The 24,311-nt window shown below is 46.8% G+C and overlaps 1 protein-coding gene across 1 annotated transcript; it reads right to left on the bottom strand.

The window, feature by feature from the left end:
* Positions 1 to 973: 973 nt before the first annotated feature.
* Positions 974 to 24,109, bottom strand: LOC309393760 (vomeronasal type-2 receptor 26-like; the record flags this gene model as incomplete). The annotated part of the gene is made up of 4 exons (XM_081956257.1): positions 974 to 1,884; positions 2,923 to 3,049; positions 16,255 to 16,319; positions 23,803 to 24,109. 4 exons carry the CDS (start codon positions 24,107 to 24,109, stop codon positions 974 to 976), a joined length of 1,410 nt encoding a protein of 469 aa, XP_081812383.1.
* Positions 24,110 to 24,311: the final 202 nt, after the last annotated feature.

The following is a 24,311-nucleotide window of genomic DNA, read 5'->3' as shown; positions in this document are numbered from 1 at the left end:
CATTCATAGACCTAAACATTGATTACCAACTGATCAGCAATCTGTGTGATGGGGAGCAGAAGAGCTTCCATGGGTGCTTCGTCCTAGAAACCTCAAAGTCCCCCACCCCCTAATTCAGCCCCTTCTTGGACCTGGATGGATATTATGCAGCATTGAAGGTTTGTGACCTGGTCAATGATGCGGCTGCCTTTAGACAGGATCCCTCCAACCTCCTTCTGGGGAGAGTCTCAAGGTCCCCTTTCTCTGGGCATCTTCTCCAGCCCTTCACAAACAGGACAAGCTTGGAAGAGGAACAGAGAAAATGCTTTAGGTAGAAATTGTAGAGTGGGAAATTAAAGGGTGTGAAAACCGCTATTTTAATTCTCTGGTTGATCAAAGAAAAAAATACAGTGGAAATTTTACACATTTTTAAATTTACTTTGTTTCTATTATTTTGCTGTGAAGTTCCTACCAAAATAAAAACAATCCCAAACTGAAATCCCAGACAGCTGTTCTGCTGAACACTTTCTGCAAAGGAGGTTTTGTCAGAAAATCAAGAAAGAATTATATATTCGATTTCCCTCCCCAGCTGACAGCCAGTCAAACATGGCATTTCACATCATTCTGGCATTCTCAGGGAGAGGATCAGGCAACTATGCTGGTTCTTGGTTCCCACAGCTTCCTCCTGAACTCTTTTCCTGCTCTTTCTCTCTCTCACATACACACATACATTTAGCTGTAGGAACAAGTGCCTGAATTATTTTTAAAGGTGTCAAATTCAATAGCTGTTGCTGAACAGCAAATTCCTCTGAATGACTTTCAGCAAGGTTTATTAAGTTGAAAGGGAAAGGAGCTAGAACAATTCAATAATTTCCTATTTTGAAACCTATAAATATTTTCTTTGTCTCCTGCATACAATCTAAATAGAAAGAATATCTCCTTTCAAATAAAATAAACGTTAACAATTCTTCCAATATCATAATGGTATTATATCTCATGTTTTTACATTTGTTCTGGCTGTGAGATGCTCCTTTGTGTTCAGGTCTGGCCTCAGAAGGATAATGTAGCACTTGGGGATGAAGATGCAGCCTAGCAGACCAGCACTGGAGGCCAGGATGGAGAAGACCTGAACAGCCACCATGTATTTCCCTTTGGTGCTCAGGTAGGTGGGCACAAAAGTCACCCAGACGCTGCAGAAGACCAGCATGCTGAAGGTGATCAGCTTGGCTTCGTTGAAGGCCCCAGGCAGATTCCTGGCCAGGAAAGCCACCGTGAAGCAGATGGCAGCCAGGAAGCCCATGTAGCTGAGGGTGACGTAGAACATGACAACGGCTCCTTCGTTGCATTGCAGGGTGATCTCTCCATGCTGGGAGTGGAGGTCAGAGTCAGGGAAGGGGGGAGAAACTCCCAGCCAGATGGAGCAGATGATAATTTGGACAGCAGAAGAAAAAAGGATGATGGAGTTGGCCAAGCTCTTCCCCAACCATCTCTTCACTCGGTTTCCTGGTTTTGTGGCCAGGAAAGCCAGCACCACCGTGATGGTTTTGGCCAAGAGAGAAGAAACAGCAACTGAGAAGATGATGCTGAAAACCGTTTGTCGGAGAAGGCAGGTGGCTTTCCTTGGTTGACCAATGAAGAGAGAAGGAGACAGGAAGCAAAGCAGGAGGGAGACGAGGAGGATGTAAGAGAGGTCCCGATTGTTGGCTTTGACAATGGGAGTTTCCCTGTATTTAATGAAGATGATTAAAACAAGGTCTGAGTTTAAGAACAAGAGTAGGGCAAAAGAAACCAGGATGATGCCAAGATGTTCTTCATAAGACAGAAAAGTTACAACTTTGGGGATACATTGGACTCTGTCCTCATTTGGATATTTATCATCTGGACACTTGATGCATTTTTCCACATCTGAGAAACCAAAAAACAATTTTCTTTAACATTCTGTCCTTCTATCTTACAGGAAATACCTTCTTTGGATAACAACTGATACCATGGACATTTTCCAAGAAGTATTTCTTAATGATTTCATTAAAAAGAGCATAAGAAGGATATTTTATATAACTATATATATAACTAGGTATTTGAAGTTGAGGGAAGTCCTAGGATGTTAATTATTTCCTGTGTAATGTGTAGAATCTTCATAGGGAGCTACATTACTAGAAATTACTAATGAATCATATAATCTTTTTTATGCAAACATCCTGAGTCCTGCCACATGGCAGTTAATATACTGGACTTGGAGGATACCTACAGTATCTTTTAACACTTAAAAACGATCTTGAATTAAGGGGAAACTTCCTAATAGTAAGAACAATTAACCAGTGGAACAGCTGGCCTCCAGAGGTTTTGGGTTCTTCAACACTGAATGTTTTAAAGAAGAGACTGGACAGTCACTTGTCTGAAATGGTATAGGTTCTCCTGCTTGAGCAGGGGTAGAAGATCTCCAAGGTCCCTTCCAGCTCTTCTCTGATTTATTGATCTACATGACTGGCAGAATATTTGTGTAATGAGTTCCCCCCATAACTATCCACAGCACCACATTATGGACCAGTGACACCTTCTCAGTCATCCTCAAGGGGAGGATTCAATATACAGTGAATTGCAGGGTCTTTCAGAAGGTGGACCTAAAACAATTCATCAAGTTTCAAAGAACTCAGGTGTTCCTAGAAAGGTGAATTTAGCAGCACAAGTCCAAACTAAAAAGCAGAAGAGATATTTCCTAAAATAGTAGTAAAGCTTGCTCAGTCTTCCACCTCCTCCTCCCAACTCTTCCCATCCCCTCCTTTAAAGTTTTTTTGATTTACTTCCTTTTAAATTATTAATTGTGTAGGTTAAAAAAAAAAAAACCAGGTGAACTTCAATCTCTCTTTTAACTTGCGCTTTCATGAAAATGTTCTGGAAGGATCCAGTTCCACAAAGCCTCCCATTTTCCTCAGTGTGACCCACCTTCCTGAGTGGAGAAGGTCCCCTCCGGACAAGGAACGCAGTCATAGCAGCAAACTGGCTCTCCTTCTCGAGCCCTCTTGACAAATCCAGGATGACAACTTTCTACACATTGGGACTGAGGCAGGGACTGAGACGAAGAGCAAGGAATGCCAAAGAAATGGTGCTAGGACTCTCCGTCCATGGAAAATGGAGGGAGAAATGGATGGAGACAAGTAGCCTCTGGTCTTCACTGAGGTAAATATGAAATCTCTGACTACTTCTAAACAGATGCAGGAGGGATAACAACTGGAAGATTCTTCATTTACTTCCTCCCTTTTGATTTTGGTATTTAATATTACAATAAAGTAATTTTCTACTTTAAACTTTCTTAACGGATTGAATTGAAAAAAAATTAAGTATGATGATATATGTAAAAGATTTAGGAAACTTTTATTCCATTAGATTTTTTAATATAGAATAAAACTGATGAAGAAAGAAACCTCTGACCAGTAAGATCTTGAAAGGTTTCCATAAAACATGGCAAAGCCCCTCCACTTAGGTCCCATCTGTTAAAGAACTTCCATTAGATGACACCAACTGGCATGGAAGGCCAACCACCCTGGAGATTATAAGCTTTGCCCACTTGAAATGGGACCTCAGGCTTTGGGAAACAGAGAAAAGACACGAAAATTTCTCTCACCTTATTGAGCAACTTTAGCTGTGAAAGAGCATCTTGGTTGATAGAAAGTCTTTCTCTTTCAAAATACGCCAGAACCTCTTTCCTGGGTTGTTCGTTGGGAAGAACCAAGCAGCCGTGAATGACAACATCTGCTGTTATCTCCCCATTTTGATCCAAGTACAGTTTTCTATCAGTATTATTCCAAAATTCATTCTTCTCCAGAAAGGGATGAAACTAGAATGGGAACATCCAGGAATTTGAAAAACAGAAAACCTTGTTTCTTATCCCACATTGAATCTTCTACAATTGTCTCATCTCCAAATATGGTTAAATAGGGTACAAATACTGCCAATATCTTCATAAGTGAATGAAAAATTTTGAGAAAAATTTGTCAATCACATACTGACAAAATATAAAGAAAATGTAATCCATACAGTTGGTCAATTATAGGGAACATTCAATAAAATGAACAGAGAAAAAAAAGATGATCCATAAACTCTTTGAAAACAACAGGTTGATTCCCTGAAAGCATGGGTTGATCAAGAAGAAATCTTCCAGGCTAATCTTCTCCCTTGTAATCCTGATGGAAAACACCTCCAGATGTGCTAATTCTGCTTTATTGTAATGTGACTTTAACAAAAATTGTAAAATCTTAAAGAAAAAAATCTCCCACCAACACTTTTCTCAGCCTGAAAAGTTAGGGAGGATCCTTTCTGAGTTTCTTTCTCTCCCATTATGCAGCTGCAGGATTCTCCCCTCTTATCAGGTCCTTCCCTAGGAAGCCTCTCTTCTCCTCATCCCAAAAGTCATTCTCACATATCATTACACTTTCTAAATGGATTATGGGAACTCTGGTGATAGAACTGGATTTCAATAAAGGACTCACAAAGAATTTTGTGAATTTTGTGGAAACTTGAGGGGTGGTATGATAACTAAATGGATAAAAACTGTCTTCAAATTTTTTTTAACAATTTTTAATCTTTCCTATGAAACCTGAAGATGATGGATTATAATTTGCCATTGGTCATCAATTTTTCTGTTATTAATTCAGTAATTAATACAATCTTAAGTAAGTAAGCTAATTTGATGTGATTTAAAGAATATAAAGTCTTTCAACTTAGAAGCTTTATTTGAAACTTTATTTTAAATTTCATTTTAAAAGTTTGATAAAATAACAATGGTTTTATATCAACTTAAAGGCAATAATCAGAAGCAATCAACAATTGTTGAATCGGATGGATTGGATGGATGGACTGGAACTTAATTTGCTGCTGGCATCCCTGAAGGAGGAGTCTGGTTTGAAGGCAGGCTGCTTGGATATGGCTGGAGAGGCCATGGACCCTGAAGACTCAAAGTGGACAGAACGGATGACTGATGAAATGGATTCTTTCAAGAAGATTGAGGGAGATTGGGGAATGAACTTGTCATATTTAACTGGAAAACAAGTCTTATTTATTTATTTATTTTTCAAAATTTATAGACCGCCCCCTCTCCCCGAAGGGACTCGGGGCGGTGTACAGGCATCTCATTAAAAACAGGTACAAAAGATAAATACCCTTAAATATATTCCCTTAAAAGCGAATTAAACCTAAATTCAACTGTACAGAATAATAAAAGTTAAAATCAACTAAAATGCATACCCCTAAAAATTTAAAAATACAGACTTGAGGGACTAAAATTGGTATTAGGCCAGGCCAGCTAAATTGAACAGGTGGGTTTTAAGCTTCTTACGGAAGGAGCGGAGGTCGGTGGTAGTTCTGATATCCGGGGGGAGGTCATTCCAGAGGGTCGGGCCCATCACAGAGAAGGCCCTACTCCTGGGCACCGCCCGCTGGCATTGCCTAGTGGACGGCACCCGGAGGAGTCCCTCCCTGTGAGAGCGAATCGGCCGAAGGGATGTGTGGGGCAGGATACGATCCCGCAAATAGCTAGGTCCTGTGCCATGGAGCGCTTTAAAGATGATAACCAACACCTTGAAACGCACCCGGAAAGCCACAGGTAGCCAGTGCAGCCCGTGCAGCAGAGGTGTTACGTGGGAGTATCTAGTAGCTCCCACAATTGTCCGCGCGGCCGCATTCTGAACCAGCTGCAGCCTTCGGGTGCATCTCAAGGGGAGCCCCATGTAGAGAACATTACAGTAGTCCAGTCGGGACGTCACAAGCGCATGGGTGACTGTGCAGAGGGCGTTCCGGTCCAATAGGGGACGCAATTGGCGCACCAGGCAAACCTGGTGAAATGCCCCCCTTGCCACGGCTGTCACATGGTCATCCATTGACAGCCGGGCATCCAGGAGGACACCCAAATTGCGTGCCCGATCCACGGGGGCCAGCTGTTTGCCCCCAATGGCCAGTGATGGGCGCAACTGGTTGAACCGGGGGGGGGCGGTAGCCACAGCCACTCCGTCTTCGACGGGTTGAGCTTGAGTCTGTTATTTCCCATCCAGATCCGTACGACTTCCAGACATCGGGCCATCACTTCGACGGCATCGCTGGGGTGGTCCGGGGTAGAGATGTACAGCTGAGTGTCATCAGCGTATAGGTGGTAATCTACCCCGAACCCATGAATGACTTCGCCCAGCGGCTTCATGTATGTGTTGAACAGGAGAGGCGAGAGGACCGACCCCTGCGGCACCCCGCAGGTGAGCGGCCTCAGGCTCGACCTCTGCCCTCCTGTCAACACACATTGCGCCCGATGAGAGAGGTAGGAGGAGAACCACCGCAGAACGGTGCCCCTCACCCCCAACCCCTGCAGGCGACGCAGTAGGATACCATGGTCGATGGTATCGAAAGCCGCCGAGAGATCTAATAGGACCAAGATGGAGGAACAACCCCCATCTCTGGCCCTCCAGAGATCATCCACCAGCGCAACCAAAGCCGTCTCCGTGCTGTGACCGGGCCGGAAGCCGGACTGGCGCGGGTCCAGATAATCAATTTCCTCCAAGTGCCGTGGGAACTGTTGCGCCACCACACTCTCTACAACCTTCGCCAAAAAGGGAAGGTTGGAGACGGGGCGGTAATTTGCTAACTCAGCTGGGTCCAGAGAAGGCTTCTTGAGTAGGGGCCTCACCACCGCCTCTTTCAAGACGGCCGGCAAGAACCCCTCTCTCAGTGAAGCGGTCACTAGTTCCTGGAGCCAGCCTCGTGTGGCCTCCCAGGATGCCAGTACAAGCCAGGAGGGACACGGGTCCAGTAAACATGTGGTGGCTCGCAGTCGTCCACGTAACTTGTCCATATCGTCGGAAGCAACAGAGTCAAACTCCTCCCAGGATGGCACCTCAAGACCCACCTCCGACGTCTCTTCTAGACCGCTAACGGAGACCCACTCGCTGCGAATCTGAGCGATTTTGTCCTGCAGATATTCCCCAAATTCCTCTGCTCTACCCTGTAAAGGTTCCATCAAGCGCCTGGGGCGGAACCATCTAGGACATTCCAGTTCCGCCTCCCCGCGATGGGGAGTAGCGGTTGGAAAGTCGAGCCGGAGAAGTGAGTGATCTGACCATGACAGGAGCGTGATAACTAAATCCCCTACTCTCAGATCACTCCTCCACTGGCCAGAGACAAAAATAAGGTCCAGTGTGTGACCTCCCTCGTGTGTGGGGCCCTGAATTACCTGGGTCAGGTCCATGGCTGTCATGGAAGCCATGAATTCCCGAGCCGCCTTGGACGTTTCCCCTACCGATGGCAGGTTAAAGTCCCCCATGACTAGCAGCCTGGGGGTCTCAACCGCCATCTCGGCAATCACCTCGAGGAGCTCGGGCAGGGCCGCTGATGCATAGCGAGGAGCCAGGTATACAATCAGCAAGCCCAACTGTCTTCCTGGGCCCCATTTCACACATAGGGACTCACAACCGGTTATCTGTGGCACAGTGGACTCTCCTGGCTCAAGGCCTTCCCTTACAATAACCACTACCCCGCCACTCCTACCCTGGGCCCGCTGATGAAATGCACGGTAGCCTGGCGGGCACATTTCCACGAGGGGGAGACCTCCGTCGTGGCCCAGCCAGGTCTCCGTTATCCCTGCCAGGTCCGGCTCCCCCTCCGAGATCAAGTCATTAATGAGGGGGGCTTTGTTGGTAACGGACCTGGCGTTGCATAGCAGCAGTCTCAGGCCCCGGCTCTGTAGGTCCTGACCACCTAGATTGCGGGGGTTGGGACAAATGACCGGCCGTATCCAACGGCCACGGTCTCCCAACCGGTTAAAAGATCTCGGCCTACCCTCACACCTACCCCTCCCCACGACCGTTAGAATGGGAATACCTTCTTCTGGAACACCACCACTCCCCCTTCTCTTAGTCGCTCCGCTCACTCCCTTAAGAGCCATTGTTTTAAGAGCCATTGTTTTTCCATTTACAGGAGGTCCTATTGTAGGAAGTTATCACCCAGCCCTCTCCCAGAAAAATGAAATATCCTAGGAAATATTGATAAGGCAGAATATTATATTTTCCTGGATGTGAAAAAGGGAGAAACACATTTTAAACACAAAGTAAATTCCTGCAGCTTCCTGCCCATCCCCACTTTGTCAATGGGCCATTAAGAAGGCCAAGGTAGTCCACTTTACATAATAAAGAGTTCTCCTCTTCAACTCCAGAGTGATGGGATTAAGGCAGGATAATAAGCCTTTACTCAACTGACCACATGGCATCTGAACTCAATCAAACCTGGATTCAAAACTCAGCCTAGAGGGTTGCCCTTGCACGGGCCCATGGGAGTCTGGCAACCAATCAGAATACATTTCTTACACAGGAACAGGAAACAGATAGGTGGGCAGAACAGATTATAAAAAGCTCTGCAAGGCTCTCCTCTCTTCTGCACTTCCTCTTCCCTTCTCTTCTTCTCCACCAACATTGAAGCATGCGATCACCTTTTCTGTTCAGGACTCAAGCCTGTCGACCATTAAAACCATCTTTCCAAGCAGCCTCCATGTCTCCAGTGTCTTTTTCCCCACTTGGAGCCGAACCCAGAAGGACATTTCTTCCAACACTATGACTTTGGGGAATGGAACGCAGTTGTTGGGAAAGATCGTAATTAAAATTTTAAGGAAATGTATTATTATTAAGAATCAACCAAAGATGTTTAACCCTGGACAGATTCTGGATGGATCAGAGGTAATGATTGTGGTGGTCTGTGGTAGATAAGAAGCCCCTATAAATATTCTGTGAGTTAAATACAACAGCAGATAACACAGAAGTTTGAAGTTTTGAAATTTAACTTTAGTGTTGGATTGTCTGTTAACTACATTTTTTATATACAGCAGATAGATGACAAGTCAAGTAGTTGCAAATAGATGCGTAATTTATAATGGTGGGCCTGTTTTGCAAGAGGGAGAAACTATTATAGCTGTATTGTATTCAAATGGGGGGACAATATGCATGTTTTTGTCTGCTTTTAATGCACATTTTCTTTAAAAAATGTGTTGTCTACTTTTGTTTTGTCATTGTAATAGTTTTATTTTACCTTTTTGAATAAAAAAGGTTATTATAAGAGGGATATCAAGTTTCCAGAAACAATATTTATGATTAGCACACAGAGAAGGGTGCATAAGTAAAAAGCAGTAGAAAAATATCTGATTTTTAGCAACTAGGACTTGACTAACAATAGAGTCTCATATAAGAACATAAATGCTTGATTGGAAAAAAGATGAGGGATACCAAATTTTATATGTATGCTTGTGGAAATGATCTCAAAATCGTAGTTAACTGGAAACAGAATCTGAGTCAGCAGGGAGATGTCCATGGAAAAAAGGCAAATGCAGCCGTAAGAATCTGAGGAAGTGAACGTTCTGGTTCAGGGAGACCCAATTCAAGGACCAGGTCCCCTTGCAGGCACCAAGCTTGGAGGAGAATTTGTACAAAATCTACGTGAACTTCAGGGAAGGACAATGAAGCCAAGGAAGAGGAGCTGCTGTTGAAAGGAGCTGCTCTTAGCCTTGAGGAAAGACAACAAGAAGAAGAGCTGAAGATGAAGAGGAGTCTGGGAGCCCCCTTTTCCAATTGAAAAAATCTCTCGGTTGGGGAAGGGAGGATACAGCCAGTGCTGGGATTCAGACGGTCCGGCCCTGTTTGAGTGAACTGATAGTAAAAATTCTGCCTGGCCACGTCTCTCCCCACCACTACTTGCCTCGCAGGCCTTGGTGGGGCCTTAGAGTCATTGCTGCAGCTGCTGTTTGGCTCCCTTGCCTCGACCACATGGCCACGCAGCCCAGCCTGTTTGCCTGTCTTTGCCGTGGCCTCCTGCTCATCTTGGCCTGATCCCGAATGCCCACCTCAGGCTGCTCCTGACCACTCCAGCAGCGGCCATTCTTCACCTTTTCCCTCTTTCCTTTCCTTTCTCTTTTCCTTTTTCCTTCCCTTCCCATTCCCTCCATTTTTCATCCTTTCCTTCTTTCCTATTTCCTTTCCTTTCCCTCCCCCTCCCCTCCCCTCCCCTCCCTTCCCTTCCCCTTCCTTCCTTCCTTCCTTCCTTCCTTCCTTCCTTCCTTCCTTCCTTCCTTCCTTCCTTCCTTCCTTCCTTCCTTCCTTCCTTCCTTCCTTGGGGTCTGAGGGAGAGTCAGGGGACCCCTTTCCTCTTTGACCCCCTCCCCAACATCTGCTCTGATGGCAATTATGGCTAAAAGGCCTTTGGAAGCTGGGGCTACCTCTCCCCCTCCCCATTGCAGAGTACTCCTGGTGTGGGGGGAATGAGCAAAAAATGGCCTGTTTTTCGCAAAAACAAGCCCTTTTTTTTGTAAAAGAAAATGCACGCATAACCTTATGGAGCCTTATAGAGTGCTGCTGGGGGTTGGGGTGGGGCAAAAATGGCCCATTTTTTTGCTCATTACTGCCCTCCCCAGCCCCCAGGAGCTCTCTGAAAGCCTCCATAAGGGTATGCACGGCCATTTTGGTGAAGGGGGCGGGGCTTCGGGAGGCAAAAAATGCTGCATTCGATGTACAAGACGCACCCAGATTTTCAGCCTCTTTTTTGAGGGAAAAATGTGGGTCTTATATTCCGAAAAATACGGAAACTGTTGTGCTGTTGTTGCTCTAGCCCCACCTAGTGGCCAGGGGCAGATAATCCTAAATAGAAGGTCTGAAGCCAGACTCCATTTTCTATCAGCCTTTGGAGAAGACGGAAGCAGCCGTTGTGACCGAGACCCCTGGTCATCCGGAGACGCCTCCGTCCCTCACACGGAGAATCGCTGGGGAGGTTCCAGCTGCTTCTTTGCTGGCTGTTAGTTAATGCTGCCTATCTCGTCTTTCTTTTTCATTTCCACCATTTGCATCTCCTCAGTTTCACCTGCCCTCTTCTCCCAATAAAGCATCCAGATCCACGCCAGGCTCCCTTTCATTGGAGGAGAATAGGGGGGCTTAGCTGCCTGTCAAGCTGCACACAGACCCACCTGCAATGGGGACGGAAGAAAGGTGGAATTCCACCAGACTAACCACAAACCCACAAATACGGGAATTTATTTTGAAAAGAATTCAGCATTTTCCAATTAGCAGTGCTAAATATATAAATGCCATGGTATCTACTCTTTGGAACCATTAATTCCCTGAATAATTAAATTGGCCAGATGTGTTGAGATGGTTCCCCTCCTTCTCCTCTGGATTCCTCCTCCAAAGGATCTGAGATTAATGGATCCATATCGGGACCCCCATACCTGCCATGGCTGTAGCCTTGGAGACCCCAAGATCTTTTCATCCTCCTTCCATCCCCTCCTCGATCTGGAAGAACATGCAGCATTCAGGGCCTGGGCCAGAGTCTTCATGAAACTGTAATAGTGGTAGTCATTTGGGATCCCTCTTCTGTCCCTTTTCCATTGGGCCTCCAGTGGGGCTTTCTGGGTGCATCTTCTGCGGCCTTTGACAGAAAAGACATTCTTTGAAAGAGAACAATGAAAATAAAGATCTTGAAACTTTTCTTCCACAAAGAAATAGGTTTTAAAGGCAGAATCTTTTGGCCTTTCTTTAGTCAGATAAGCAAAGTTCCAAATACTATGGATGTATTTGAAAAGTCTGCGCTTGTCCATTGGATACCCTGAAAAACTTGTGAGGATCCAGACTTTCCCCTCAATGGGTCCTGGCAGACGCATAAGTGTTAAATGGAAAGGAAGAATTCTGTCCGTAATGAAATCAAATTCCATGAAGTGAACAAAGATGTTGACTTGTCTCCACTTAGAGAGGGAATCCCTGAGGTATGCAGTATATCCAGTCTTTGAGAACAGTTGTGATATAACCACACAAATTCCATTCCTGACAAGCAGAGGAGTAAAAGTCCTCATGAAATTCTCTCCATTTCCTGTGTCTGAAGCAAAGAGGCCAATCAGGGTCCATCTGAAGTGGAGGAGCAGCTGGACAATTGCTGGGTACTGGAATCCTTCTTTGAGGTCCATCTGGTGGAAAAAGGGGAATTTGCTTTTATCACTCAGAGCCTCTGAAGCTGTTAAATGATTGATCTGAAAAAGGAATTGAAAGGATTAGAGCCGTGATGGGGAACCTGTGTCATGCAGAGCGTCCTCTCCCGGCACACCAGCCCCCCCATCCCAGCTCCACTAGGATCCACATGCAGGCGCACCTCCTGCCGGCCAGGCTGGTTTTCGGGCCTTTGTGGAGGGCCAGGGTGGGGGACGCGTGAGTATGCAGTGGGGGGGGGGGGAGCACTCACATTGCGCAGGAAACTCCAGCGGGCTGGAAGTGAGTGTGAATGGCCTCCCCCCCCCCCGGTGCTTCCTGGCTCAGTTGGAGGCTTCCTTCAGCCTTCAAACATTTGCAGGGTTTGGGGGGTTTTTTTTTGCTTCCAGGTTGGTGCAGGAGTCTTTCCAGGGCCAAAATGGGGCATGGAAAGCGCAGGGTTTCCCCCCCCCCCCCGTTATTCCCGAATTGTGAGCTCTTAGGAAAGTATCCCCCCCTTGTGGGTTGCTAACAGTTTGTGGGTTTCAAAAACTCTTAGAACCTCTTCTGTAGGTGTGGCCTGCTTTGTGGGAGTGGCTTGGAAGTTCATATGACTGGGTGGGAGTGGCTTGGCAGTCATGTGACCGGGAGGGAGTGGCCAAGACGATGTCAGCATTCCCAGTCAAGATAGAGGTATAAATTACACAGAAAAGAAAGAGGCATCCATACATGTGAATTTAACTTCAAAGCAGTGGCAACAACTTTAATTCATTAAATAATAATGTTTGTTAGGGCTATGCACTGTTTTTGAATATATAGGAATGTAAAGCCCACAGCATCTACTTGGTACTTTTTAAAGCAGCGGCACCTTTTTCCTGGATTCATGAAATATCTACTTTAAAGAGTTGTGGGTGGGTACTACATTTACAGTCTTGTATTCTCTTCAGTATTTTGTTTGGAACAGAATCCAAAGTACCATGCAGTCCCAGCATTTGTACTAAAGCAGTGGCAATTTATTTTACAGGGCTCTGAGCACTCCTCCAGATCTGGTCAATGAAGCAGATGTTCCAAAGTCCTCCCACAACTTTCCAACGCTTTGAAATCCCACCAAATGATTTAGACAGGCCTATTTCATACTTTCTTCTATATGGCAATCAGGATGGTTTTACAGATGGTTCACAGGTGGTCTATTTCCCAAGTACTTAGAGGGCCAAGAACTGCCTTTCCTAGATTGCAGCTTTAGCTTCCATGAATGTTAACACACCTTCAGGCCATTCAAATATAGACTAGCTCTGATCCGGGAACCATATCACATGCTTTATATGTTAATAAACATATTCAATGTAATCATTATTGCTAAAAAAAACAGGCAGCAGTTAGAGTAGTTTGTATCAAAACATGGGCAATAAAAAAGAAGTTGATTCACCACCACCACCCCTATTTTAGCTTCTTTCTGTCTTATCTAATATTTTTCTGCAATTCTTCCATAATCCAGACTACTAAAAAGAGTTCCACATAATTAGCCTTTTAAAATAAGCTTGATGTCCAACAGATTTCCTACTTATTAATATGAACAGGTTCTGGCCTGTTGTTTAAAAAAATAAATTCATCCCACAATCTACAGGAAAATGCAGTCTGTAAGTATAATTTCTTTTGTGCTACTACTAACACCACTACACATAAGCACCATACAAAAGGCTAGTAAGGTTATTTGCAGAACAGTGTGCTCTCTCACACTTGCCTTTGTTGTTTAAACCACTTTGTAGAGTATAATATACAATATACTGTGTATGTAGAGGGGAAACTACTTGGATTGGCCACCCTCTTAAAATCTTGGGCTTGGAATTATGTGCACCAGAAACAATACCTATTTGTTTCAGAGTATTTTCAGATTGACAGGCTGTCATGTGCTGAACTATCTGTTCTTTGTTTTGTGTACACAAACATAAAGTACAATCGGTGCAACTGTTAACTCTTTATACTGTATATAATCTCTGAAAATATAAAAGAGAGAAAACATAGGACTCCCCAGTCTATCCCAACCGCATTTCAGTTTCTGCAACTTCCCTCCACCTTCAAAATCCAGGGCCAAGAAGTTATATTCCAATCTTACACAACAGAAACAACCCCCCCCCCCAAACACACACACACTCACTCACTCACTCACTGTTTCCATTTCTTTGAAGGATTTATCAGCACCTGTCCCTGCATAAAGAGGCTCAAGGAAAGATAATCAATTTCTTATTGGACTTGGAAGTACTTAGAAGTAGCAAAAGTTCCCACTGCTTTCCAGTGTCTCAAAAGCCCATCATAAAGGCGAGAGTCCATCCTTCTGCTTCTCAGTGCAGAAATCCCTAATATGTTCCAGTAGATTTCAAAAGCATCACTTGGAAGCAGAAACAGCCAATGTGGACCCTCAAGAGTAGTCACTGCTATATAAGGTTTCTTTAGTGGTGTGAGCTATACAATTTAAAGTTTCTGCACACTGCTATCAAGCAATTTAAGCAGGAATATACCTCTGAGTGAACAGATATTTTGCTTATGGCATTTGTACTTCACTGCAACAAGCAAGCACTCGCCCTCTAAATAAGTTAGACAGTCATAATATTAAAACTTGATAAGTGTTCTTAACAAGAAATTCACAATGGTAGAATCACATACATTCCAAAAATACTTATGATATTTGCACAACCATCTGCTTTGCAATTCTTGTCTTCTTAACTGATGGGAGACTGAAACCCAATAAATATATCACCAATAAAAAAGAATAGTATGTCGGAGTATTGAAAAACTCAGCCAAATGGGAAAATGCAAAGAAAAAATATTGGACTTCCTGCCAAATAGTAACATTTTAAATATAGTATGTACAATCCTTCAGTTAAATTATTGCTGAACAATTTATAATAGTTGCATTACAATATTATTCTAAGATATTGGCCACTACTACCCTACTTCCTAGCTGTTCACTATTGTCTCTCCCCCCCCCCCCCCCCGATTTAAGGGCATTGAAATAGTTTTGATGAAAGTTGCATGATATGAAACTTCTCTCCTTTGAAATGTTTGGTTTTAATTCTCCAATGAATCAAAAGGAATGTTTCACGCTTCCTTGTTACACAGCATTTGTTTTAGCTTTCCATAGCTCTCCCCAAAACCAACCAAGGAAGATAAAACCACAGAAATCTAATACTGTTGTGCACAGCTTTGCACTAAATTATCTGTATAGTAAGCCAAAAATAGTTTAAGATTATAATTAGCCCACCTGTTTCCCCCATTAACATGCAAATACATTTTTCTTGTTCAGAGACTGCATGAGAGATTTCCCAGTCCTTGCAAAATATCACATTAAATCCACATAACTACTCAAGTTTGTTTTCAGTATGCGCAAGGAAGGAGCAGGCACAATTTATATATAGTATGCACAATTCTTTTAGTTGAATTATTGCTGAACAATTTATAATGGTTGCATCACAATATTATTCTAAGATATTTGCTACTACTACCCTACTTCCTAGATGTTCACTATTGTCTCTCCCCCCCCTCCAATTTAAGGGCATGTGAAATAGTTTTGTGAAAGTTGCATGATATGAAACTTCTCTCCAAGTGAAACACTGACCTCTTAGCCAGGTAAGTTTGTTTTTTTAAAGGAAGGGGGCACTATGAGTTGGAGGAACAGGAGAGCCACTTACCTCCCCCCCGTTGAACTTTGCTAAACGGGGTGCCCCACTCCGTCTTTTGCCCAAAAAATAAAAGCAGGAAGGAGAGCGGGTGCTTACCTGGAGAGAGCCACATCACTCGGGGCCATGCAGGTCTGACCATCCATTTCTCTTTAAGATGGCTGGTAAACTCCAAGTCAAAGTCTGGCGGAGGCAGGAATGGAAAAACGACACCAACTACTCCCTTGCAAGAGGAGCGAAGGAAACCGCCTGGGTCTCTGATCCCGACTCACCTGTCTGGAGCCGCCGAAACTTTAGACTCTGGTGGCAGTGCTGGTTACCCGCAGCTTCGGCATCCCTGAAAGGCGACTCCACATTCTCCCTTTCCTTCTCCCCTCCTCCCTTCAAAAGCTGTGAGGTGCTTTCTCAGCACCGGTTGCCCAGCTGGCATGGCCCCACGCCCTTGTCTCCTCCCTCTTCCTCCTCCTCACTCCCCAAAGACTCTTCTTCTCCTTCCCGGAGCTCAGTGGGAGCCGGGCACAAGGGTTGGGAGGCTGCTTTTGGAAAACTTCACCGGGAAGGGAGGCGGGAAACCAGTCAGGGGGGGACGACATCCTGGAACTTGCCTAGCAGGCTGGCCGCTCTGCGCAACCTACCTCCTGCTGCCTCCATGCTTTGCTGGCGGCCAGGCCTCCTACTCCTAAACAAGTTCGTGGAGGTCCTAGGAGGCCGGCCACACCGTGCAAGCTACCCCTCACGAGTGGCAACGTAAAGGGCAGGGGGAGTGAGTGAGGGGGGCCAGGGCAGGCATTCTGGTACTGTCCCACAGGACGAAGGGGTTATAACATGTACAGTAGATTTCAGGAACCTCTTCTACCATACCGATTAGAACTGGGAACAACCCATCCCTGGTTGCAAACAGCTATTTCCAGTAAATAGGACAAAGCAAGTGGGGAAAATAGTTTCCTTTGCTATATTTCCAGTCTGAATTAGACCATGGCAGGGTCCCTATGGAAGAGCTCTTTTAAGGATCATTATGTATTCATAATAAAGCAACTAACTTAGCTCTGTTCTTAAATGCTAAAGCTGTTGCACATAAAAAACAGAGGAGCTCTGATCAACTACCAGAGCCATCATTTTGACAGTTTTGCTGTATTGTAGTCTGTCCCCATGAAATGCAAGCATGGAATAAACTGAGCCTGGTTTGTTCTCAGTCTTTTCAGTGGCCACAAACTACTAGTAAAAGTGCCATTTGATCACAAGGCAAGGAATGTTTCCCCTTTTGAATTGGAGCATCCAAGAAGGGACAGGAAAGACCAAGAAAAATAACGAAAGAGGGGAAGAGAGCAAGGAAGCAAAAAGAAGGAAAGAGGGGAAGGAAGAATGAAGAGGAAAGGAAAAAGAAGGGAAGGAAGGAGATTATAAGGAGAGAGAGTGAAGATGTGAGGGAAATTCTGCCTTAGCACTTGATCACCAGCAGCCCGGCTGCATTTTACCATCCCCTTGTCCTCTCCTCCTGACCTCTCCTGGTGGTCTCCCATCCTATCATTGAGTATGCTTTGGTTACAAAGCTAGGTCTCGTAAGGAGAGAGAATGCGCCTCCCTCTGACCCACATACTTTGCCCTCCTGCACTCACCATGGGCAACCAAGGAGAGTGAGCACAGCAGCAGTGGGAGCTGGCCATGCCCACCATGGCCTCCAAAGTCAACCACAATGGGGCCCTCATTGAAATTGAGGTTGACACCCCTGGACTAACAGATGACCTGAGTGCTGCATGTGTTGATCTCAAATTTACAAAGTATGAGTCAAGGTTAGAAAAATTATCAGCTTGCATTCAACAGCAAAAGTCACATTAATCAAAAGCATGCTAAAGGCAAATGTTAACCTTTCAATAAAAAGGTGTTTGTATCATTGAAAGCGCTCTTATTGTGGGGGGTTTTTTTAAGAGAAAAGACGTTAATCATGTATGAGTTGTTTTTCTAAACTAAAACCTCATTATTCAGGTTAGATTGCCATGTTGGCACTCCGAGATAAATAAGTGGGTTTTGGGTTGTGGTTTGGACATTCGGTCTCTAAAAGGTTTGCCACCACTGCATTAGAGCATACACAGACTGTAACCTAATTCAGCTTTTGTTAAACTGCTGTTGAGAGAAGCTCCATTGTAATCTAATGTGCCAACTACATAGATAAAACTTCTAGGCGAATTGCCAAGCTTAGCCTAGCAAAGTAACGTCTTGTGAAAAGTAAAATGTGGATTCTGCCAAGTAGCCTTGCTTGTAACTTGAAATGTGTGTTCAGCATTCCTTAACAAAGCACTGAGTTATATGCCAGAAAATGTATTTCTTTTCCCTTCTAAAGTCTGGTTTTTTTGAGAGCACTAAATTCATGAAATCTGTGTGATATCAAATTATGTTTCTATAGCAATGATATTCTGTGCAAGCTGTGTGAGTTGTAAGGTGTTTGGAAAGGTTTTTGGCGTGCGCCTGTTTTTCTCTCTCTGCCTGCTTCCGCTTTCAGCAGAAATAAAAGCTGATAATCCATAGCTTCGTCTTCAGAGTTTCACTGGACTTATCAGATTCTGAGCTGCATTCAAAAACCTTACACAATGAAGAATGCTGTGTTATATTTGGGGTCAGATCAAGTCCACAATATTAGATTTTAATAAACCCAACCTTGTTCTCATGAAAGCATCAGAATCATTTGTTAATTAGACATTGTTTAAAATTTTAAAGACAGAATATTAGCAAGATTGTATTATAAAAGTGGAAAATAATTAATAAATTAAAAAACTATAAACATACTCCTCGGAGGCTGTGATTGGGTTGGTTCTGCTGGTGGTTTCTCTCTGAAGCCCCAAACATCAGATTGATGTAAGAACATGGGGGAAACCTTGGTCTCATATACTTTAATAATTGGGGCTGAGGAAGCTGGAGAGCTATGAGGTTTTCATTTAAGCACCACTTTCACTCATGTCTTTGATCTAACTGAGCTCCTTTGATGATGAGGGAGCCAAGATTCAGTCTCAGAGAAAACAACCCCAGGTAAGGAAAGGTCTTATTTGCTCTATTTGACCATCTATGGCTAGGATGTCATTTCCCAAAGACCATAACTTTTGACCTTGATTTATCAATTATCAGATAATTATTATGACAAAAGAACCCAAGCCTTCCTCACAGGGTATACAATCCAATGGGTAAGTATGATAATATCACAGTGTAAATCAACATGTTCCAATAGGTATTTACCATGCTAAACATATGTACCCATAACAGAACTTATAACAAAATAAAAGGGTTGGAAAGGACCTTTGAGGTCCTCAAACTATGGCCCACAGGCCAGATATAGCCCAATGAAGGCATTAATCTGGCCCACGTGGCACCACGAGGCTGCCCTGCCTGAATCACCCCACCCACCCTCCAGTCCCCACCCACCAGCTGAGCGCAGGCCTTATCTTTGCAAGCCCCAAGGACTGAAGCTGCAAAGTAAGACCAAAGTTTTTGACCGGCACAGTACTTCTAGGGACTGGGGAAGCCAAAAACGGGATGCACAGAGGCCCCAGGAGGGGAAAATCGTGCCCTCTGCCTCAGCTTCTTAGCTCGGGCTGAGTGGAACACAGAGCCATGTCACCTTGAACGCGCACCTTTCACAATGCTCTTCCGGGTTTCTGGTGCGCATGTGCGTGTAACAATCAGCTGGTCTCTGGGTGTACAGTAGTGCCAGGAACTGGAAGAGCTGGTCTCCCGGTTTCTGCGAGTGCATGCGCACCAGCCAGCTGATTGTCATGTGGGTGTGTGCCAGAAACTGGAAGCGGAGCTGCCTGGTACACATGTATGCACTGGCATGTACACTGCGCTTCTCCTCTTCCAGATTGCGTCCCTGACAAGAGCACTTGGTGCTGAAAAGGGTCTCCATCCATGCACTATTCCAAGGGTGGTTTTTCCATGACATTATAAAGCGGCACCAATACTTCACGTGATTTGGATTCTCTCTTTCTGTTGATGCAGCCTAGGATTGCAATGGCTATTTTTGGCTGCTGTCACATATTGTTGGCTCACATTTGAGAGATTGTCCACTAAGAATTCAAGATCCCTCTCACAGTTCCTGCTATTAAATAAATAAATAAATAAAATTTATTTCTTAGCCGCACCCTCTCCCGAAGGACTCGGGGCGGCGTACAATAAAACACATAAAAACAATATGGACAATACACACACAAAATAAACGAATACGTGTACATGGAGGAGGTGGGAAGATGAATAAAGACAGTTAAAACACAATTTAAAATCCCCTAATAAAATTCCAAAAGTCACAAAATTAAAAAACCCGTCAGGAGCAGTGTGAACAAACTATGGTTGAGCCAGGCCAGCTACTTGAAATAGGTGGGTCTTGAGCTTTATCCGGAAGGCGCGGAGGTCAGAGGTAGTCCTAATATCCGGGGGAAGGTCATTCCACAGGGCTGGGCCCGCAACAGAGAAGGCTCTACTCCTAGACGCCGCCCCCCGACATTCTCTGGTGGACGGCACCTGGAGGAGTCCCTCTCTGTGCGAGCGAATTGGTCACAGGGATGTATGGGGCAGGATACGATCCCGCAAGTAGCTAGGTCCTGAGCCATGGAGCGCTTTAAAGATCGTAATCAAGACCTTGAAACGCACCCGGTAGACCACAGGGAGCCAGTGCAGCTCGCGCAGGAGAGGTGTCACATGGGAGTACCTTGTACTCCCCATAATTACCCGCGCGGCCGCGTTCTGGATCAACTGTAGTCTACGAGTGCATTTCAAGGGAAGCCCCATGTAGGGAGTGTTACAGTAGTCCAGGCGAGACGTCACCAGCGCATGAGTGACTGTGCGCAAGGCATCCCGGTCCAATAGGGGGCGCAATTGGCGCACCAGGCGAACCTGGTGGAACGCCCCCCTTGCCACGGCCGTCACATGGTCATCCATGGACAGCCGAGCATCCAGGAGGACGCCCAAATTGCGCGCCCGCTCCACCGGGGCAAGTTGTACGCCCCCGATGGCCAGAGATGGAATTAACTGGTTGAACCGGGGGGCCGGAACCCACAGCCACTCCGTCTTGGAGGGGTTGAGCTTGAGTCGGTTGTCATCCATCCAGACCCGTACGGCTTCCACACACCGGGACATCACTTCGACGGCCTCGTTGGGGTGGTTCGGGGTGGAGATGTACAGCTGAGTATCATCAGCGTACAGATGGTATCCCACCCCGAAACCACGGATGATCTCACCCAGCGGCTTCATATATGTGTTGAACAGGAGCGGCAAGAGGACCGACTCCTGTGGCACCCCACAGGTAAGGGGGCTCAGAGTCGACCTCTGCTCCCCTGTCAACACACGTTGCGTCCGGCCGGAAAGGTAGGAGCCGAACCACCGTAAAACGGTGCCCCCGACCCCCAACCCCTCCAGTCGGCGCAACGAGATACCATGGTCGATGGTATCAAAAGCCGCCAAGAGGTCTAATAGGACTAGGATAGAGGAACAACCCCTATCTCTGGCCCTCCAGAGATCATCCACCAACGCGACCAAGGCCGTCTCCATGCTGTGCCCAGGGCGGAAGCCGGACTGGCGCGGGTCTAGATAATCATTTTCCTCCAGATGCCGTGGAAACTGATAAGCCACCACACTCTCTACAATCTTCACCAGAAAGGGAAGGTTGGAGACAGGACGTTAATTGGCCAACTCCGTGGGGTCCAGGGAAGGCTTCTTGAGCAAGGGTCTCACCACCGCCTCTTTCAAGGCGGCTGGAAGGGACCCCTCACCCAGCGAAGCATTCACTAGGCCCAGGAGCCAATCGCGTGTAACCTCCCAGGATGCCAGTACAAGCCAGGAGGGACACGGGTCCAGTAAACATGTGGTAGGTCGCAGTCGTCCACGCACACTGTCCAAATCCTCGATGGCAACCAAGTCAAACTCCTCCCAGATAGGTCTCTCAAGACTCGCCACGGACGCCTCTACAGGACCACTGGAAGGGACCCAATCCTTCCGGATTTGAGCGATTTTATCCTGCAGATATTTCCCAAATTCCTCTGCCCTACCCTGTAAAGGGGCCTCCCGCGGCCTCTGAAATAGGAGGGAGCGGGACACCCGAAACAGGGCGGCAGGGCGGTTCTCTGCGGATGCAATGAGAGTGGCACAATATTGACGTTTGGCCACTCTCAATGCCACAAGGTACGTCCTTAAATGGGCTCGTACCTGTGTTCGGTCAAATTCGGAACGGGAGGATCTCCAACGACTCTCTAGGCATCTCTTGCGGCGCTTCATCACCCTTAGCTCCTCGGTAAACCAAGGGGCCAGGGTGGAGCGTTGCCGCCAGAGAGGCCGCAAAGGCGCCACCCGGTTCAAGGCCCCGGTAGTTGCATTGTTCCACGCGACCACCAGGTCCTCTACCCGAGGGCGGGTCAGGGCCGCAGAAGGTGGCCCAAGCTCCATCTGGAACCTCTTTGGTTCCATCAGGCGCCTGGGGCGGAACCATCTAGTATTTTCAGGTTCCGCCTCCCCGCAGCGGGGGGTAGGACCAGGGAAGTCAAGTCGGAGGAGTGAGTGGTCTGACCATGACAGGGGAGTGATGGTTAAGTCCCCTCCTCCCAGATCACTCAACCACTGGCCAGAGACAAAAACAAGGTCCAAGGTGTGACCTCCCTCGTGTGTCGGGCCCTGAATCAATTGAGTCAGGTCCATGGCTGTCATGGAGGCCATGAACTCCCAAACCCCCTCAGATGCTTCTCCCACCGATGGCAGGTTAAAGTCCCCCATCACTAAAAGTTTGGGGGTCTCAACCGCCACCGATGCGATCAGCTCGAGGAGTTCGGGCAGGGCCGCTGATGTATAGCGAGGAGCCAGGTATACTATCAGCAGGCCCAACTGTCTCCTAGGGCCCCATTTCACAACAAGGGATTCACAACCGGACGTCTGTGGCACAGTGGACTCCCTCGGCTCTAAGTCCTCCCGGATAATCACTGCTACCCCACCGCCCCTTCCCTGGGCCCGAGGCTGGTGAAATGCTCGATAACCTGGCGGGCACATTTCCACGAGGGGTAAACCTCCCTCATGGCCCAACCAGGTCTCCGTTATTCCTGCGAGGTCCGGCTCCCCCTCCGAGATTAGATCGTAAATGAGGGGGGCCTTGTTAACAACGGACCTCGCATTGCATAGCACCAGCCTCAGGCCCTGGGTCTGGAGCTCCTGACCACCTAGCATGCGGGGGTTGGTGCAAGAGACCGGGTGTAACCAGCACCCACAGTCTCCCAACCGACTGCGAGTTTTCAATCTGTCCTCGTATCTGCCCCTCCCTACGACCGTTGGAATCAAAAGGCCCTGCACAGGAACGACATCCTCCCCCTCCTCCTCCCTACCTCTCCCTCTGCTCGTGACCACACCTAGTGACCTGGCTCTGTCCTCGCTCCTGACCTGACCCACCCAACCCCCAACCCCCAACCCCGGAACCCCTATACAATTTTAAAAAACAATTTACTAAAAAACCCCTAACTCTCCGCTTCCTCCACCTCTCGAGATTAATAAATCCGTCATCAAGGTGGGCCCTCGAAAGGGCGGAGGGCCACACCTGCGAGAGGGGGGACTCCCGCAGTAGGATGCGGTCTGCTCTTGAGTACATATAATGATGAAAAGAAAAATTCGCCAGGGCTTAGGAACTGTGCTGTGGATGTTCCAGCCAGAGTACCATGCTCCAGTCTAGTTTGAAGAAGTTAAAAAAGCCGTGCTCCAGTGAAAAAAGAATTGTCCAGTCCTAAATGAGGGGGGTGATGGTAGTAGGCTGGTCAGATGACAGACAATAGGTGGGGATAGTATAGTTAATGATGGTCAATGGTGGGGGTTGGTAGATGGTCAATGATGGTTAATGATGGATGGCGAGGGGTAGTCGAACTGTTATTGATAATGGGTAGGGGAAGATGGTCAGTCAGGCAATGGGGTCACAGAGGATGGGGGGTAATCCTCCAGGGCGCACACAGATGGAAACAGATGGAAACAGGGGCAAGTTGAAATGAATAGTCAGCAGTCAGCAGGGGGGGTAGATGGTAACAGACCAGGAGGCAGCTGGCAGCAGTGAATAACTCCTCTGCCCAGCCTGATGTTGGAGCCTCCTGCCCGTCTTCAGCAAGCCCCCCCCCCTGTCTCTGAGTAGCCTCCTGAATCATAGCCCTCCTCCTACCAGGCCATTGGTATTTAGTTCTTACCATGGCCTGCATCTTGGTCCTTAGCACCCAAAACCACCATTTCAAACCCCAGCGCCATTCCTACCGGCCTCCAGCCTTCCTTTTCAGTTTCTGCGCCTCCCACGGTTCGCACGGTTAACAGCAGGCCGAGGAATTCGGCGTTCGGCGTTCCCAGCCGTCGCCGCCGGCGCTCGGGTCCTCGTCGCTCCAAAGTTGGCCTCTCCGCCCACCGCCGGCTCTGGCCCCGGTCCCAAGTCAGTTGCAGATTAAAAACTTCCAATTCCGGCACTGCCAGCACCAGCGCGTTCCCACACACTCCAGCAGCCATTTCCAGCCATTTCCAGCCGTTCTGAGCCTTGCGCAGCCCTTACACCACTCCTCTGCTCTCCTCTGCTCTCCTCCGATTTCAAACGGCGCGCTCCGCCGATTTCAAACGGCGCGCTCCGCCGATTTCAAATGGCGTCTCGGACGGCTTCTCCCCTCAGCTGTTTACCGGCTCACTTCCCAGGCTTTTTTGTCGTCAAGCTACC

The sequence above is a fragment of the Natrix helvetica genome (assembly GCF_964273705.1).
Source record: "Natrix helvetica genome assembly, chromosome: 5".
Taxonomy (NCBI): Eukaryota; Metazoa; Chordata; class Lepidosauria; order Squamata; family Natricidae; genus Natrix; species Natrix helvetica.
The sequence above is the reverse complement of the archived record's forward strand: the minus strand, read 5'-3'. Positions and strand labels throughout refer to the sequence as shown.